General features: G+C 39.2%; 1 protein-coding gene across 1 annotated transcript in view; it reads right to left on the bottom strand.

Moving 5' to 3' along the window:
- The window catches only part of LOC106883539 (sodium/calcium exchanger regulatory protein 1), a 71,130-nt gene extending 60,178 nt beyond the window's left edge, over positions 1-10,952 (bottom strand). Inside the window, exons 1-2 of the mRNA XM_089346265.1 lie at positions 10,576-10,952; positions 121-308 (exon numbers count right to left, since the gene is read on the bottom strand). Of these exons, the coding sequence (XP_089202391.1) occupies positions 121-308; positions 10,576-10,648 (261 nt within the window). The 5' untranslated portion in view covers positions 10,649-10,952. The remainder of the gene's footprint in view (positions 1-120; positions 309-10,575) is intronic.
- Between the last annotated feature and the right edge of the window lie 9,048 nt (positions 10,953-20,000).

The following is a 20,000-nucleotide window of genomic DNA, read 5'->3' as shown; positions in this document are numbered from 1 at the left end:
TTTATGCGGCGGAACCAAACCCTGGAATCATCCACCTGGTTTACAAAAATTAATTTCTGATCCACAGTCCTGCCCCTTCACATCCACAAAAACCCACCAGTACTAAAAATGAAACCTTACCTTCACAGGACGACCATCAATGGTCTGTGAATCAAACTCTTCCCCAATTTTAAATGTAACTTCTCGTTCTCCGACACTCGTGATGGTTTTAATCGTCCACGAATCACCATTGTTGGTGATTAATTGACACAGTTTTGAGCTCCCGGAGAATTTGTCGTTGGCCAACGCTCGGTTTTCAGGTGTGACCCCTGCAAATACATAAAATTCATTGATGAAGGGAACAACATATAGACACAGGGACAAAGAAAGAACTACTGGTGTATAGGACACAGGGACAGACCGTAACCCTAACCCTAACCCTAACTCCTTAATTACCAGGAATCTGTTAAAATGCACTATCTTTGTTTATTACTCTCCTTTACTTGTTTCAGTCTTTTGACTGTGGCCATGCTGGAGCACCGCCTTTAGTCAAGCAAATCGACCCCAGGACTTATTCTTTGTAAGCCTAGTACTTACTCTATCGGTCTCTTTTGCCGAACCGCTAAGTTACAGGGATGTAAACACACCAGCATCGGTTGTCAAGCGATGTTGGTGGGGGACAAACACAGACACACAAACATACACACACACACACACACACACACATATATAAGACGGACTTCTTTCAGTTTCCGTCTGCCAAATCCACTCACAAGGCTTTGGTCGGCCCGAGGCTATAGTAGAAGACACTTGCCCAAGGTGCCACACAGTGGGACTGAACCCGGAACTATGTGGTTGGTAAGCAAGCTACTTACCACACAGCCACTCCTGCGCCTATTGAAAGGCGAAGCTGACTTTGGTGGAATTTGAACTCAGAACATAAAGACAGATGAAATGCCACTAAGCATTTTGACCGGCATGCTAATGATTCTGCCAGCTTGCTGTTTCAATAAATTTAGAAATTAACGAAGAATTTAGTAAAACAACTTTTGTTGGTTTTTATTTTTTATCTGGGGTTTGGGAACAGTAATTAACATGAAATATTGATGGAAGGTTTTAATTTAGATCCCTTTAACCCTTTTGTTACAATACCACGTTGAAATACACTGCCCCTGTTTCGATAAGTTCTGAAGATAATGAAGAATTTTTGTAAAATAACTTTCATCGTTGTTTAATGTCTGCTTTCCATGCTAGCATGGGTTGGACGGTTTGACTGAGGACTGGTGAAACCAGATGGCTACACCAGGCTCCAATCTGATCTGGCAGAGTTTCTACAGCTGGATGCCCTTCCTAACGCCAACCACTCCGAGAGTGTAGTGGGTGTTTTTACGTGCCACCGGCATGAGGGCCAGTCAGGCGGTACTGGCAATGGCCACGCTCAAAATGGTGTTTTTTACATGCCACCTGCACAGGAGCCAGTCCAGCGGCACTGGCAACAATTTTGCTCGAATATGTATGTGTGTGTGTGTGTATAAATATATGTATATTCATTTTACATTGAAACATGGGACCTCAGACAAACTACAAATCTAACAGTCCATATAACAATAATCTTTTCTATTATAAGTACAGGGCCTGAAATTTTGGAGGAGAGGACAAATGGATCCCGGTATTCAACTGGCACTTATTTTATTGATCCTCAAAGAATGAGAGGCCAAGTTGACCTAGGTGAAATTTGTTTCAAAGACCAGATGAGTTAATTAATGTTAAAATATTTTAACTAAATTTTTTATTATTTTAAAAATGAATTGAAACAAATTCAGTATATTTTAGCAGAAATATGGTAAGAAAAGGGTTTAAGATCCTGTTATGTAATATAGGGACCATATTGGATGTACGTACACAACATGGGTAGCAGATAGCTTCCTTCAATATTGTTTAGAGAGACTTTCAGCAGATGTGGGTGGGTCTATCAACCAACACGGTCAAACGAGACCCACCCACATCTGCTGAAAGTCTTTCTAAACGTTGTCTTTTCTCTGCGAGCCCCCCCGAGAGGAATACAACAATTATTATTATATCTTTTAAGGTGACAAGCTGGCTGAATCATTAGCACAACAGGCAAAATGCTCAGCAACGTTTTTTACCAGCTTTACATTCTGAGTTCAAATTCCACCGAGGTCGACTGCGCTTTTAACTGAATGAAATTTAATAGGATTTTACATCGACTCCAGTATTTGACTGGTACGTAATTTATCGACCCTGAAAAGATGAATGGCAAAGTCGACCTCGGCGGAATTTGAACTCGGTACGTAAAGATGGACAAAATGCCACTAAGCAGTTTTGCCCGGCATGCTAATGATTCTGCCAGCTCTCCACCTTAATAATAACAACAATAATAATAATAATAATAATAATAATAATAATAATAATATTAATTGTTATGTAGGGAGGGGTTCTCTTGAGACATGGAATGGATTTCATGAGTTTTACAAGAGTAGAATGGTTGTGAAACGTTGCTCTCAACAGGACTACTTAGTTTGGGAACTTCTGGCATCTGTAGATTAGCAGGGAATCCCTAGGTGAAATCTAACCCCTTAAGAGGGAATCATAAAGGAATTTGACCTAAAATAGATCTTGATTAAGTTGAGATTTCTTAAAGATTCTTTGAGGGGGATTTAATGATTTTCCCATGTTAAAGAATGTTTCTGGCAAATTCTTCCATACCAAAACATCAGACACAACACCACCACCACCACAGCCACAACCCTCAGCACTGTACACCACCACCATCCCCACTACTACCAACACTACCATTACCACAACTACCACCACCACCATAACCATCACCACCATCAACATCATCATCAACACCGCCACCACCACCATCATCATCACCACAACCACCACCACCACCAACACCATCATCACCACCACCACCACCATCGACCGATATTTAACGCCCAAAATTCATGACCTCCAGAGGCCATTCATTCAATTATTTATTTATTCAATAACTTGCACAGATTTCTGTTCTTCCTACCCTGCCACTAACTCCCCCCCCCCCCCACACACACATACCTCCTTCCCCCATGTCGGGAGCCACTAAACGAATTCATCTGCTAGAAATAGCAGCCAAATCACATCCCACCTTCTCGCAAGAGAACCAAGACACACACTGGATAATGTCACAGATGTTATACAAAGCAGACAGGATGGTCGTGGATGGAAAGTTCCCATCAACAGCTGAACCAAACAACTTCTTTTACTCGTTTCAGTCATGAGACAGTGGCCATGCTGGGGCACTGCCTTGAAGAATTTTAGTCAAACAGGTTGACCTCCGGCACCACTCTTTTTTTTGGGGGGGGGGGTCAAGTACTTATCCTATTGGTCTCTTTTCAGGCGAACTGCTAAGTTATGAGGATGTAAACAAACCAACACCAGTCATCAAGTAGAAGCAGGGAACAAACACACACTCAAAGCGTTGTGAGTGGATCTGAAAGATGGAAACTGAAAGAAGCCCATCATGTATGTATGTGTGTGTCTGTCCCCCACTACTGCTTGACAACAGGTGTTGGTGTGTTTACATTCCCCATAACTTAGTGGTTCAAAAAAAAAGAGACTGACAGAATTAGTATACTGCTTTACAAGGAAAATAAGTACTAGAGTTTTCAAGGTGGTGCCCCAGCATGGCCACTGTCTAATGACAAACAATTTTTAGAAAAATTAACAGGAGTGGCTGTGTGGTATGTAGCTTGCTTATCAACAACATGGTTCCGAGTTCAGTCCCACTGCGTGGCACCTTGGGCAAGTGTCTTCTACTATAGCCTCGGGTCGACCAAAGCCTTGTGAGTTGATTTGGTAGACGGAAACTGAAAGAAGCCCATCGTATATATGTATATGTATATATATATGTACGTGTGTTTGTGTGTCTGTGCTTGTCCCCCCAACATCGCTTGACAACCGATGCTGGTGTGTTTACGTCCCTGTAACTTAGCGGTTCGGCAAAAAGAGACCAATAGGATAAGTACTAGGCTTACAAAGAATAAGTCCTGGGGTCAATTTGCTCGACTAAAGGCGGTGCTCCAGCATGGCCGCAGTCAAATGACTGAAACAATTTTTAGAAAAATTAACAAATTAAACAGGTATCAACAAATATGGATTTCGAAACTGAACAACCCAAGGGACCCACTAACTGAGCTGGTACACTATATTAAAAACACCCCCTTCATTCATGTAACCAAATGTGCATCATTCTTCCTCAATCTTCCCTTCTTTCCTTTCCTGAGAGTCTGATAGTACAGTATTTTTACCACACCCTCAATAAACACACACAATGCTCTGTCTGCTAATCGAAACCGCGAGTCCGCTGCCCTAACCACTGGGCCATTGCACTTCCATATATATATATATATATATATATATATATATATATATATATATATATATATATACTTATATATGTGTGTGTGTGTGTGTGTGTGTATACACACATCCCTCGTTTACGTGTTTCAGTCATTTGACTGTGGCCATGCTGGAGCACCGCCTTTTAGTCGAGCTAATCGACCCCAGGACTTATTCTTCGGATGCCTAGTACTTATTCTATCGCTCTCTTTTGCCGAACCGCTAAGTTATGGGGGACGTAGACACACCAGCATCAGTTGTCAAGCGATGTTGGTGGGAACAAACACAGACACACAAACACACACATATATACATATATACGACAGGCTTCTTTCATCTTCCGTCTACCAAATCCACTCACAAGGCTTTGGTCGGCCCGAGGCTATAGTAGAAGACACTTGCCTCAGATGCCACGCAGTGGGAATGAACCCGGAACCATGCGGTTGGTAAGCAAGCTACTTACCACACAGCCACTCCTGCACATATTTACAGAACGACTCCACCCATCGGTTTCTTTGTGACTCACTTAAAACGGAAATCTCCAGATCTGAAGAATTCTTTAGAAATGTCAACGCAACTTTTGCTAGAAACAACAGTCAGAACCAGTTAATTTATTAATACGCACACACCTACACAGTCCCACAAATGCCACCTACCCCCAAATTTATTATCAATATTCAAAGCAACTTTTACAACCATGATAACTGTTGTTATTGTCGTTATGGGAACCTGAATGAATATTGGGGTCAAAATCTGGAAAATAACAGGACCCTATACACAAAAAAATTAACCTCCCTATCTTTCTTTGTCATTAATAATTTCTTCTAATATAAACAGAAGGCCGAAGATTTGAGGGAGGGGCCATTTCATAGCATCAACTCACCCCAGTTTCATGGGCGTGTGTGGATTAGTGGTTAGGGTGTTGGGGTTCATGATTGTGAGATTGTGGTTTCAGTTCCCAGACCGGGCAATACATTGTGTTCTTGAGCAAAACACTTCATTTCACATAGCTGGGGAAAATGAGTAATCCTGCAATGGACTGATGTCCCCTCCAGGCTGGGGAACCTATATACCATGGAAATCGAGGAAACTGCCCCTTATGGGTCAGCATGACTCTAGAAGGTAACTTCACCATTACCTTACCCCCACCTTCCACTTTTTGTTTTATCAAGCATCATCTTTTGTCTGACCCCTTCACAGTACCTACTAGCCCCTTAATGAGTAACACTGCCATAATTCAGTGTCTCTGAAACCCTACTTATTTCTTTTCCTTATAAACTACAAACTACAGCCAGACGACCCTAACATATATATTCTTTGGTAGCCCTGTATTAGGCCCTATTTAGGACCAATTATCTAGTTTCCATGGCATATAAGTGACCCCTGTGAATTGGACCCTAGTTTTGTTGTAGGGTTGCCCTTTTACAGCTGTGTGAACCAGAGCAATGGGAAAGGAAACGTTTTTGCTCAAGAATTCAATGCACTGCCTGGTTCGGGTATTGAAACCCAAATCTTAGGATCACAAGTGTCATGGCTTACACATACTGCAGTATAGCGTGGTCGTAAATATACTGTGACCCCACAGCTGCCGTATCAGTATCATAAAGCCCCAGATAAAGGAATACCCTAGACAAGTAGAGCCTACATAGATCATTAGCAGTAGAACCCCTTAGAGCTGTGGGGTCCCCAGGGAACTCTCTACTCTGCTTGTTTTAACCCTTTTAATGCTAAACCAGCCCGGGTGTGGCCCCTACTTATATGATACAAACAGTTAAAACCCTTTCCACTAAATTCCTCACTATTTTCAAAATTAATTGAAACAAATTCAATGTACTTCAACAGAAATATGGTAACAAAAAGGTTAAGGGCTGTATGTAATATAGGGACCATATTGGTTGTGTGTACACAACATGGGTATCAGATAGCTTCCCTCGGTACTGTTTATACAGACAATAGATGGATGCTTGCAAGCATCACAGATTCTATAAGCCATGCTAACAAATCGTTTATATTTCAAGTGAACACATGATATATATGCATAACATGTATATATAAATACACACACACACACACACACAAAGTACATTCACATGCATATATATGTATGTTTGACTGTGTGTGTATGTGTGTATATAGTACGCACTAGGGATTTTGACCTTTAAATTTTTTTTTGGGGGGGGGAAACGCAGATTATACTCAAGCATTTACGGTATGTATGCCTTATAAGTGCGTATATATATATATATATATATAATTTGTACTTTAAGATATGCATGACCTATGGGCAATCCTTCAATATTGGTACACGACATCATTTGCCCACACAACTTCTCTTCGTGATATAAAGAGGATAGGCTGAAAAAGAGGGTGAATGACGTATTTTTATACCGAAACCCCAGAAATGTCACTTAAGTAATTATATGCTAAGGGAGCAATGTTACAGGAGTAAAGTATTTTCTGTTCACATCTTACAAAAATATTTTAAGTGTGCCCCTCCAACTTTGTTTCCTCAAAACTTTCAGAAAAATGAATATCTTTTAATAAAACTTTCTACAAATACATTTCAGATAGTGTAGATTCCGTTTCTATCGGAATTTTCAGCGGAAAAAACAAAAAAAAAAATTTTCCGCGGGTGGGGAGAGGAATTTCGGAAAATTCACACGTGTCTGGTTTGTCTCCTCAAAACTTTTAGAAAAATGGATATTTTTCAACGAAATTTTCTACAAATACCTTTCAAGGCGTGTAGATTCCGTTTATACAAGAATTTAATATGAAAATAATAAAAGAAATGGTCAGCATGCGCACAAACATACTGACAGACGTCACAATTTTTTTCCGAAATTTCTAGTTTCATTTAGAAGATAGGATATAGATGTGACGTGTCTCAATATGTATGTGTGCGCACCCACTAATTCTTTTTTTCATATTGAATTCCGATATAATCGAAATTTACAACTCTGAAAAGTATTTATTGAACATTCCAGGCGCAGGAGTGGCTGTGTGGTAAGTAGTTTGCTTACCAACCACATAGTTCCGGGTTCAGTCCCACTGCGTGGCACCTTGGGCAAGTGTCTTCTGCTATGGCCTCGAGCCGACCAAAGCCTTGTGAGTGGATTTGGTAGACGGAAACTGAAAGAAGCCTGTTGTATATATGTATATGTATATATGTGTGTGTGTTTGTCCCCCCAAAATCGCTTGACAACCGATGGTTGTGTGTTTACGGCCCCGTAACTTAGCGGTTCGGCAAAAGAGACTGATAGAATAAGTACTAGGCTTACAAAGAAGTCCTGGGGGTCGATTTGCTCAACTAAAGGCGGTGCTCCAGCATGGCCGCAGTCAACTGACTGAAATAAGTAAAAGAGTAAAAAAAGGAGTATTTCATTAAAAAATATCCATATATATATATATATATATATATATATATATATATCTGTAAAAATATGTGACACTTATTCGGTAGCCATGATAAAACTCCGAGTTTCGGATGTTGGCGTGGGCTCCCACCCCGGCATCCGAAACTCGGAGTTTTATCATGGCTACCGAATAAGTGTCACATATTTTTACAGGAAAATTCCTCTATTTACATAATATCGAGGTCTCTTTCTTTCTTTTGTTGTCCTTTCTATCAATATAGATAGATAGATAGATAGATAGATAGATAGATAGATATAAAATGTCAGGGAGGCCGCGTTTGACTTTCTTTATCCATTTGTTCAATGCGGCCTCCGTAACGGACGAAGTCAGAGCCATTGAAAAAGTTGCAAATAATAACGAAAGCGCTTTTGACAAAGACAAAACAAACGACTGACTGTTTAACCACATCAATTCGTTTTCTTTACGGGTTATCAGAAGTAAATTTGCCTACATCTCTGTCGCGCGCCTATGTTTCGCTTATCTTTTGTGCTTTACTATATAGAGGTCACCAACTGCTCACCCTGAGTAATTACTGACGGCGTGTGTGTGTGTGTGTGTGTGTCCCCATTCAAAGCGGCTTTGTTAGTATCAAATGTGTGTGTTTCTGTGTCCGTGTTTGTCCCCCGTCCACCTGCCCATCATCACTTGACAACCGATGCTAGTGTGTGTACGTCCCCGTAACTTAGCGGTTCTGCAAAGGCGATCGATAAAATTAGTTTATATATCTATATATATATATATATATATAATACAAATGAGTATATGCATATATACGTACATGTATGTGCATACTTACATCTACATGTATATATATATATAGATGCATAACTGGGTACAGGAAGTTCCAAAAAAAAAAACGTGGACAAAATGATAAACAGAGTACAGAAAACACACAGGCCTCATAGAGAACATTTCCTACATATATATATATTTGCGTAACCAAGGCAGTGTGAAATTTCCAAGGCATTTATAAAGAGAGAGGCAGCCTAAAGGGATAAAAGATATCCCATTACAAGGAACGATTTTGAGAGAGTTAAAACAGAAGGGAATAGTTGAGTTCAATACAAGAAGTTATTTTGGAAAAGGAGAGATATAGCAAGTATAAAGGAAAATATGAGAATAGAAATAAAAATACATATTGGATGTTACAGCTGCAGTTCCATTATCCAAGGAATCTGCTGTGTAGAATGGGAAAAGAAGCTTCTTATCCATGGAATGTAAATTCCGATCGGAGTTCATATTTTGTTATTATAAATGGATAGCGTGTAGATTTAATTCCAAATGTGTCATATATATATATACATACATTATATATATATATATATATATATATATATATATGACTGAAACAAGTAAAAGAGTATATATATATATATATATATATATATATATATATATATATATATATAGTTTTAGGGAAAATAACCAATTTTCAAGAACTCATCAATGAAAATCCACTATCACATATAGAAAAATTCATAATTAAAAGCACAATAAATGAGTATAATATAAAGTAAAGTAAATATCATAAGATAAATATAATAAAAAGATTACACGTGTTTCATAACCAATTTTCAAATAGAAAAGAAATTTAAATCGATTAAAATCAATTGAAATTATCGAAAATAAGTTCTATTCAAAAATATAGCTACTCGTCAGATCGTAAGTAGAACAATAATTAGATATATATCTCAACCAACAATAAGTACCAAATGAATTAATATGAAATACTTATTATATAAAGATAGAAAAATTATTTAAAAAATATCATAATATCAAAATAATAACCATTCAATAATCATCCCTTCGTCCATTATAATAACATGTATATTATATACAAAAAACATCTTACATAAATTATCATTGTTTTAAATTATATATATATATATATATATATATATATATATATATATATATACTCTTTTACTTGTTTCAGTCTTTTGACTGTGGTCATGCTGGAACACCGCCTTTAGTCGAGCAAATCGACCCCAGGACTTATTCTTTAGAAGCCTAGTACTTATTCTATCAGTCTCTTTTGCCGAACCGCTAAGTTACGGGGACATAAACACATCAGCATCGGTTGTCAAGCGATGTTGGGGGTCAAACACAGACACACAAACACACACATATATATATACATATATACGACAGGCTTCTTTCAGTTTCCGTCTACCAAATCCACCCACAAGGCTCTGGTTGGCCCGAGGCTATAGTAGAAGACACTTGCCCAAGATGCCACGCAGTGGGACTGAACCCGGAACCATGTGGTTGGTAAGCAAGCTACTTACCACACAGCCACTCCTGCAAACGTGCAAGATACCAGGTGGTTATGAGATGTGCTAGAAACAACAGCTAAATCTCTCTTAAATCACAGATATTTTCGTCTGAAAATATTACATTTTTTTTAACATTTTTTTTTTTTTTTACTAAAAAGATTTCGGAATGCATCCAAGATACACTTATGTCTGAATAAAAGACAAGACGGCCCAGAGTCAGAATATCCTTGATCATAGGTCAGCTGGATCAGGACCGACCTGGGGCTAAACAACAAGGAGCAATCTTTCGACATTAGTAGACGGCATCATTCACCCACACAGCCTTCCTTCATGACAGATAAAGAGGCTAGACTGACAATCGAGGTGAACGACACTAAGTCCCCTCACACCGACACTCTGTAGATCAATACCGAAGGAAAAACAAGAATGACAAGAACAATACGGTAGGACACATTTGATCAAGTCCTAGATACGCTATGCCAGAATAAAAACATATCCTTACCTACAGCCTTCATGTACTCATCGAAGTTCTCGCTGCTTATAATTTGCCATTTTGCGCACAATTTTGAAGCCATCTTCGTTAGTTTAGTGTTAATTTAAGGGTAATTCCCGATTAAAAAGTTTCGTTTTTCTCTGGGTCGTCTTCTTTAACCTTCCGATCGGTATACTCGCAAGTCTCTCTCTCTCTCTTTTGTTTGTTTCTTGTCCTTCTACACGTGACACTCCTGCCTCAGCTCTGTAATAAGAAGCTCCACTCGTTTAATGCACTGCTTCGGCTGTGTATTGAACCTGTGAGGTTTAAAGCGTTTGTTGCTGTTGGTAACTTTCAGGGAGGGCGGAGAATGAATGAATGAAGAACGGCGTTGTGGTTGGTCGGTTTTTATAGAGGACAGGGGAGGGTAGCGGAGACGGCGAGAGAGAAAGAGAGAGAGACAGACAGATAGACACAAGAAGACGGAGAGACATACAGAGAGAGAGAGACATATATAGAAAGAGGGAGGGAAGGAGTGGAGAAGTGTGCGTTCACGCGTGTGTGTGTGTGCCTGTATGTATGTATGTGCGTGTCTGAGCGCATCTGTTGCTTTGTGTGTTTGCGTCTATATGTATTGTCATGTGTGTGCGTGTGTCGTGTGTCTGTGCTTGAAATAGCTTCCGGCTGTCTGCGTGACAGTGTAAACGCGTGTATATGTTCTGTTTATATGTGTGTGTGTATATATATGGATGTGTGGTGAACTTGCGTCCGCCTGTTTGTGTATTTAAAAAATTGTGAGTTTATATATATATATATATATATATATATATATATATATATATATATATTATTACAATTAAAAGGGTAAAGGTTTATCAATTTATTTATTTATTAATAAATTAACAATTAATAATTTTTACCAAGCCCTTCGGTATGTAAGCACCATTATCGGTGGAGAACTTATTTAAAAGTTCTTATACATTTATAAACATAATTAAGGGATCAGCAAATAGTTGCTTCACCACATACCGAAGTTCAGTAATATATATATATATATATATATATATGCATGCACACGTACACATATATACGTTTGTGTGTATATATGTGATTGAGAGACTTTATATAGACATGTGTGGGTGTTTATGGGTTAATAGGTTGGTATGTGTGTGTGTGTGTGCGTAAATGTGTATATCTTTCTTATCGTTTTTCTTTTTTCGTCACTTGTTTTAGAGATCAGACTGCGGCCATGCTAGAGCACCACCTTCAGGAAGTTTTATTCAAATAAAGTACTTATTTTGTTTCTTAATCTAAGTTATGGCAGCAAAAAACACGCCAACACCAGTTGCCAAACCGTGGTGGGGGATAAACACATAGAAACACACATACATTTACATGCGTGTACACACACACACATATATATATATATGACGGGCTTCTTTCAGTTTCCGTCTACTAAATCCACTCACAAGAATTTGGTCGGCTAAACGGGTGGAAGTCTTTCCAAGGCTAGGCAAGAGTTCTGCCCGTCCCCCCACAAAAACCATCCTTTTAAAAATAAATTTTTTTTTTTTTTTCAAAATATGCGGAAAAATACGGACAAAAATTTCAAAACATTTCTGTACGTACGGTTACGGTTTTAGGGTCAGGGTTAGGGAAGAAGTGAAGGGGGGGGGGGGAATTTCACAATGCCGACGATTTTTGGCAATTTTCCGGAACCTCCGAATCCGAAAACGGGGATTTTTGGCAAAAAAAAAAAAAAAATTACAAAAATAAACAAATTTGGGAGAAAATGGTGGAGGGGTGGGGCGGGTGGCAGTCTTTCCAAAGGCTATAATAGAAGACATTTGTTGAAGATGTCACCGAGCGGGACTGAACCCGGAACCATGTGGTTGGAAAACAAGCTTCTAAGCACACACGCGCGCGCGCAGACACACATATGTATGTATGTATCATCATCATCATCATCGTTTAACGTCCGCTTTCCATGCTAGCATGGGTTGGACGATTTGACTGAGGACTGGTGCAACCGGATGGCTACACCAGGCTCCAATCTAATTTGGCAGAGTTTCTACAGCTGGATGCCCTTCCTAACGCCAACCACTCAGAGAGTGTAGTGGGTGCTTTTACGTGTCACCCGCACGAAAACGGCCACGCTCGAAATGGTGTCTTTTATGTGCCACCTGCACAAGAGCCAGTCCAGGGGCACTGGCAACGATCTCACTTGGCTTGCCGGGTCTTCTCACGCACAGCACATTTCCAAAGGTCTCGGTCAGTAGTCATCGCCTCGGTGAGGCCCCATGTTCGAAGGTCTTGCCTCACCACCTCAGCACAGGTCTTCCTGGGCCTACCTCTTCCATGGGTTCCCTCAACTGTTAGGGAGTGGCACTTTTTCACGCAGCTATCCTCATTCATTCTCACCACATGAGGATATGTATATATATATATATATATATATATATACATATATATATATATTTTTTTCTGGGTATATCTATTACAAACCATTGGTACAATCATTCCTCTATACTGCAACACAAACGCTCGCACTACAACAGAATAAATACCACTACATCACCACCATCATCAACACTACAACATCACAATACCACCACCATGACCACCACTGCCACCACAGCAGCAACACTACCACCTCTACTGCAGCAAGCTAGCCACTACCACAAATCACAGCGACCACCACGATATCACCACACCACCCACGACCATCACCACTACTACTAATACTACTACTACTACCACAATAACAATAATGCCACTATCTATTGAGATGGTGTGTGTATATACGTATGTGTATGCGTATATAGGAAGGAGTGTATATAATAGAAGTGTGGGTGTGAGAGCATTGAAGAACATAAGTATGTCCGTCTTTGATAGGATTGTGTGTGTGTATATATATATCACTAATTAAAAGTGTGTATGTATATATATACAAATATATATATATGTATGCATGCATGTATGTATGTGTCTATATATATATATATATATATATATATATATATATATATAGTTCAAAAAAACAATAACAAAAAAACAAAAAAACAACAAAGTGAGGACGTGATATGGATAGTATTATTGGACGCTCAGGAAAGGAAAGAGAGAGTGTATGACGTTTCGGGCGTAGCCCTTCGTCGGAAAGATGGAAAGTTCGGAGAATGGAAGAACGGAGAAAGAGGAAAATGGTACCGATGCCCACGAGGTTACATATATATATATAATATAATATAGGATAAATTCTTTATAAGAATTTATCAAGTAGTCAGCGTGAAAAAAACCTCATAATGAAAAAAATAACAAAAAATTTTGTAATGAAAAAAATTCATCATTTCTTCATAAAATATAATTAATTATATATAAAGGGCACTAACTGTGTATTAATGCCTCACGCTTCGAGGGACTAAATAAGTAAAAAACTACTAAAAATAAGCAACATATTTACTGAAAGCGAGGGAATGCAGCTAGTAAATATGTTGCTTATTTTTAGTAGTTTTTGACTTATTTAGTCCCTCGAAGCGTGAGGCATTAATACACAGTTAGTGCCCTTTATATATAATTAATTAATTATATATATATATATATATATATATATATATATATATATATATATATATAGCAAAGTAAAGTTGTAAGGTACTGCACGAGTGGAAATATATATGAAAGAAGGTTTGAAAATGCAATTTTAAAGTACTTATTCTATCAGTCTCTTTTTGCCAAACCACTAAGTTACAGGGACATAAACACACCAACGTTGGTTTTCAAACAATGGAGGTGGGGTGAAACTACACAGACACATGCACGTATATATGCACAATAGGTTTCTTTCAGACCAAATTCACTCACAAGGCTTTGGTCAGCCCCTGTCTATAGTAGAAGACACTTACCCAAGGTACCATGCAGTGGGACTGAACCTAGAACCATGTAGTTGGGAGACAAGCTTCTTACCACACAGCCACACCTATTCATCAATTTGTTTTATGCAAGATTCCTGATGTAAAAATCATGTGTTGAAACAGATGTTTTTATTATATTTGGGTAGGGTCACCTTTTGTCAATTAAACACACACACACACTACATACTTGGTCTTCACTTCAGCTTTATCACTGTTATCATTTTAGTGCCCTTTGTCACAGCTCTTTCGTCACACATCCAAGCCACTGACCATGTAGACACAGCCAGTTCCAGCGACGATGCCAAACAACACGCTACCACGGCAGCTACGTTGAGGCTCCCCAACTTCATACAACAGCATTTCGCATCTCCATCTCCGTCGTTGCCATCATCCTATCATCAACGTCTCCACGTACACAGCTCAGCAAGCAATCCACCCGGGTTCCAACGCTTCACTGTTCACGAATTACTTCAACCATGGATCAACAGCGAATATACAACCTTGCGTGAAAAAGTGCCACACCCTAACAGTTGAGGGAACCCGTGGAAGAGGTAGGCCCAGGAAGACCTGGGCTGAGGTGGTGAGGCAAGACCTTCGTACATTGGGCCTCACCGAGGCGATGACTACTGACCAAGACCTTTGGAAATGTGCTGTGCGTGAGAAGACCCGGCAAGCCAAGTAAGATCGTTGCCAGTGCCCCTGGACTGGCTCTTGTGCGGGTGGCACATGAGATGCACCATTTTGAGCGTGGCCGTTGCCAGTACCGCCTGACTGGCTCCCGTAGGATTTTCGAGTGAGATCGTTGCCAGTGACCCTGGACTGGCTTGTGCGGGTGGCACATAAAAGACACCATTTCGAGCGTGGCCGTTTTCGTGCGGGTGACACGTAAAAGCACCCACTACACTCTCGGAGTGGTTGGCGTTAGGAAGGGCATCCAGCTGTAGAAACTCTGCCAAATTAAATTGGAGCCTGGTGTTGCCATCCGGTTTCACCAGTGCTCAGTCGAATCGTCCAACCCATGCTAGCATGGAAAGCGGACATTAAACGATGATGATGATGATGATGATGATGATGATGATGATGATGAAACTCCTGTACCATGTGACCAAGCCCAGCATCACAGCCACGACCTCACATACAACACGGACCTGTTACTGGCCCAGCAGCACAGCCATCACTTCTTGATACAGTAGTTCAACTACTGTGTACTAATGACTACAAACTGGTATTATTTACTTTACTTGTGACTATGAACTTCTCACTCCGATGGCTATAGACTCCCTCTCTGTCTTCTTCTTCATTGCTATTCTTATATGTTCTTAACACACACACATACAGCTATGCTTACACACACACACATACATTTGTTCTCGTGACAGCCTGTCTATTATTCTGTATACATGACTCACACATTATCATATCAATAAAACTTCTCTGAATCATACTACACGGTTTTGTCTCTCCTTTTTCTCTCTGGCCCTCATATGTACTATTCAATTATATATTTATTGTATTGACCGTGTAATGTCCTAAAGAGCCGTTCTCATCACCTCGCATCGCACAGCCCTTACAAACTCTTCAGCAACTCCCTATCCTAAGTGTCAAGCAGAACAAGAGGGCACGGAGTCACTGAAGAGATCTCAGAATGTGTGACCAAAGAATTCAGACAAAGGATTCTATAATAAAAATGACAATAAAGCTTGTGTTTCATTGGCAAAATATGACCGTCCTCAAGTATAACAACATACACATGCACACACGTTATGTTGAGTCAAAGTTTCTCAATGTTTCGGTAATAAATTTGCTTTATTTGTCAAGTAACAACAAAAGCGGCCCAGCATTCACAGAGGCCATCATGTTGCACCATATCTGAAGCCGCCTTTTTCCCGATTTCTTTGGTTCCATACTCGTACCAATTTTTGTCCCAACCTGGCTGGCTCCTGTCAACCATCCTACCCATGCATACATGGAAGATCGACATTAAACGGTGATGACGATGATGATATATATATGTATATAGATATAGATACACATACATATATATATATATATATACATATACACAAACATATATATATATATATATATATATATATATATATATATATACACATATATACAAATACATATATATACATGTATATCTATATACATATATAGATTCATATACATATATATATATATATATATATATATATATATATATATATATATATATGTATATATATATGTATATATATATATATATATATATATATATACATATATATATACATATATATATATATATATATATTGCGGAGTCACTATCAGAACTAGAGGAGAAGTTTCAGGTGTGGAAGCAAGGTCTAGAATTGAAGGGCCTTAGAGTCAACCTAGCTAAAACCAAAATCCTAATAAGTAGGAAGGTAGATAAAACACAAACCCCTTCAGGTAGATGGCCCTGCTCAGTATGTAGAAAAGGAGTAGGTAGTAACTCTATAAGATGTACCCGGTGCAAGCTATGGACACATAAGAGGTGCAGCAACATCAAAGGCAGGTTAACTAGCAAGTTAGTTTTTGTTTGTGGCAGATGTTCAGGTGCAATAAAGACTGCAAACAAACAGGAAACAACTTCTATCTCATTCCAGGGTGAAAAACTAGAGGTAGTCGATAGCTTCCGCTATCTGGGCGACCAAGTTAGTAGTGGGGGTGGGTGCGCTGAAAGTGTAGCTGCTAGAATAAGAATAGCCTGGGCAAAGTTTAGAGAGCTCTTACCCCTGCTGGCGACAAAGGGACTCTCACTCAGAGTAAAAGGCAGACTGTATGACGCATGCGTACGAACAACCATGCTACATGGCAGTGAAACATGGGCTGTAACTGCTGAGGACATACGTAAGCTCGCAAGGAATGAAGCCAGTATGCTCCGTTGGATGTGTAATGTCAATGTGAATACCCGTCAGAGTGTAAGTATCTTGAGAGAAAAGCTGAACATTAGAAGCATCAGTTGTGGCGTGCAAGAGAGACGATTGCGCTGGTATGGACATGTGGTGAGAATGGAGGAGGATAGCTGCGTGAAAAAGTGCCACACCCTAACAGTTGAGGGAACCCGTGGAAGAGGTAGGCCCAGGAAGACCTGGGCTGAGTTGGTGAGGCAAGACCTTCGTACATTGGGCCTCACCGAGGCGATGACTACGGACCGAGACCTTTGGAAATGGGCTGTGCGTGAGAAGACCCGGCAAGCCAAGTAAGATCGTTGCCAGTGCCCCTGGACTAGTTCTTGTGCGGGTGGCACATGAGATGCACCATTTTGAGCGTGGCCGTTGCCAGTACCGCCTGACTGGCTCCTGTAGGATTTTCGAGCGAGATCGTTGCCAGTGCCCCTGGACTGGCTTGTGCGGGTGGCACATAAAAGACACCATTTCGAGCGTGGCCGTTTTCGTGCGGGTGACACGTAAAAGCACCCACTACACTCTCTGAGTGGTTGGCGTTAGGAAGGGCATCCAGCTGTAGAAACTCTGCCAAATCAGACTGGAGCCTGGTGTTGCCATCCGGTTTCACCAGTCCTCAGTCAAATCGTCCAACCCATGCTAGCATGGAAAGCGGACGTTAAACGATGATGATGATGATGATGATATATATATATATATATATATATATAAATTAAAAACATAAAATTAAAACAGAACACAAAGGATTCCGCGGTACAGGTGTTTCAAGCTTTATACACAAACAGTCGTTGCATCATTATATACGTTGCATTATACCCATATAATGATGCAACGACTGTTTGTGTATAAAGCTTGAAACACCTGTACCCCGGAATCCTTTGTGTTCTGTTTTAATTTTACATTTTTAATTTATTCTCTCACCCCGGCCACTATCTGGCATATACAGGTGCTTACATTTATCAAGTATTACCTCTAAAATTTACTATATATATATATATATATATATATATATATATATATATATATATATACTAGCAGAAATACCCGGCGTTGCCCGGGTTAAAGAGAATAATGAAATCTAAAAACGCCGTCTAGACTACGCATCATCTTTATATATAGAGATGTATAAACACACACGCACCCAAACACACGTATATATATGTATATCAATATAAATATATGAAAGTCAATGAAGTTTCGTAAAAGAAGGTGATCATGTACATACTTTCTTGCTGTTGTGATTATAACACCTCATTGTAAACTATGTTCCTTGTTTTCCCTTGTGGATCATATACAAATAGGTTTTTTGTTGCTGCCCACTCTTGAGCAGCCAACATACAGTTGTCCATGTGAGAAGCAGGGCTCTTCCAAGAGAAGACCAGCTACAGACAGTGTTTGACCCTGATATTTGTTTATGGACATGGCAAAAGTCACACGAAGGGGGAATTGTAGTCTTCTGAATGTAAAAGGAATGTCTGCTCCTGATGGAGTAAGAGGAATTCTTGGAATAAAGACGTCATCCCCTTTTGCACATCCAGAAAGAATGGTAGCCTCGATAACGTGTGACATCATTTTCTAAATAATGCTCATCTGTTATGTTCAGGTTAAAATTTCATCAACATCAAAAATATATGAATTTTCATGGGAGTTATGGCCGTTATGCAAAGAATATAATTTCCAAATTTCATAAAGATCCATTCAGTACTTTTGACGTAGTTTTGGATAAGAAAACAAATGACTAATGTGTGTGTGTTTGTGTGCATGTGTGTGTGATGGGTGTATATATGTATAGATATCTGTATGCATGTATATATGTATATACGTGTACATATTACATGTATATATGTATATACGTGTACATATTACATGTACATCTATATATATATATACATCTACACATATGTATACATATACATGTATGTATAGATCTATATATATATATATATATACATATACGTGTACATCTATATGTATACATATACATCTCTCTCTCTCTTTCTCTCTCTCTCTCTCTGAAAGTATCTGTCATTACAGTATCGAAATGGTGTACATATACATGTATATGTATACATATACATCTCTCTCTCTCTCTCTCTCTTTCTGTCTCTCTCTTTTTCTCTTTCTCTCTCTGTGAAAGTATCTGTCACTACAGTATCGAAATGTGATTGTTTCAGTTAGTGGAATAGTTTCATTTTTAAAGTGAAAGTATTTGACATGAGTGTTTTTGTTTCACTTTTGACACGTAATACTTAAATAGTGGAGGAGATATTATGTTGCCGTGTGCTCGAACTCTGCAAGAATTTAATAATTTTTTTTGACTAAAACACAACTGGAACCCTAAGTAAGGCATGTGTAAAATTTGAATGAAATTGGTTGCGTAGTTCTCGAGTTTTAGGGATTCACACACACAAACAGACAGACAGACAGACAGACAGACCGACAGACAGACACACATTCTCATTTTTATATATATAGATATATACAGATATAGGGCAGGGAATCGTCAATTAGTAATAAAATTATGCTGGACTGTTTGTGGCGCACATGGAATAGATTCTTTGGAGTGAGGTGTTTGAAATCACTAGCTGATAAATTTCGTAAGTGCCTTCCTCAT

The sequence above is a fragment of the Octopus bimaculoides genome, chromosome 30 (assembly GCF_046866305.1).
Source record: "Octopus bimaculoides isolate indiv1 chromosome 30, ASM4686630v1, whole genome shotgun sequence".
NCBI classification, from domain to species: Eukaryota; Metazoa; Mollusca; class Cephalopoda; order Octopoda; family Octopodidae; genus Octopus; species Octopus bimaculoides.
The sequence above is the reverse complement of the archived record's forward strand: the minus strand, read 5'-3'. Positions and strand labels throughout refer to the sequence as shown.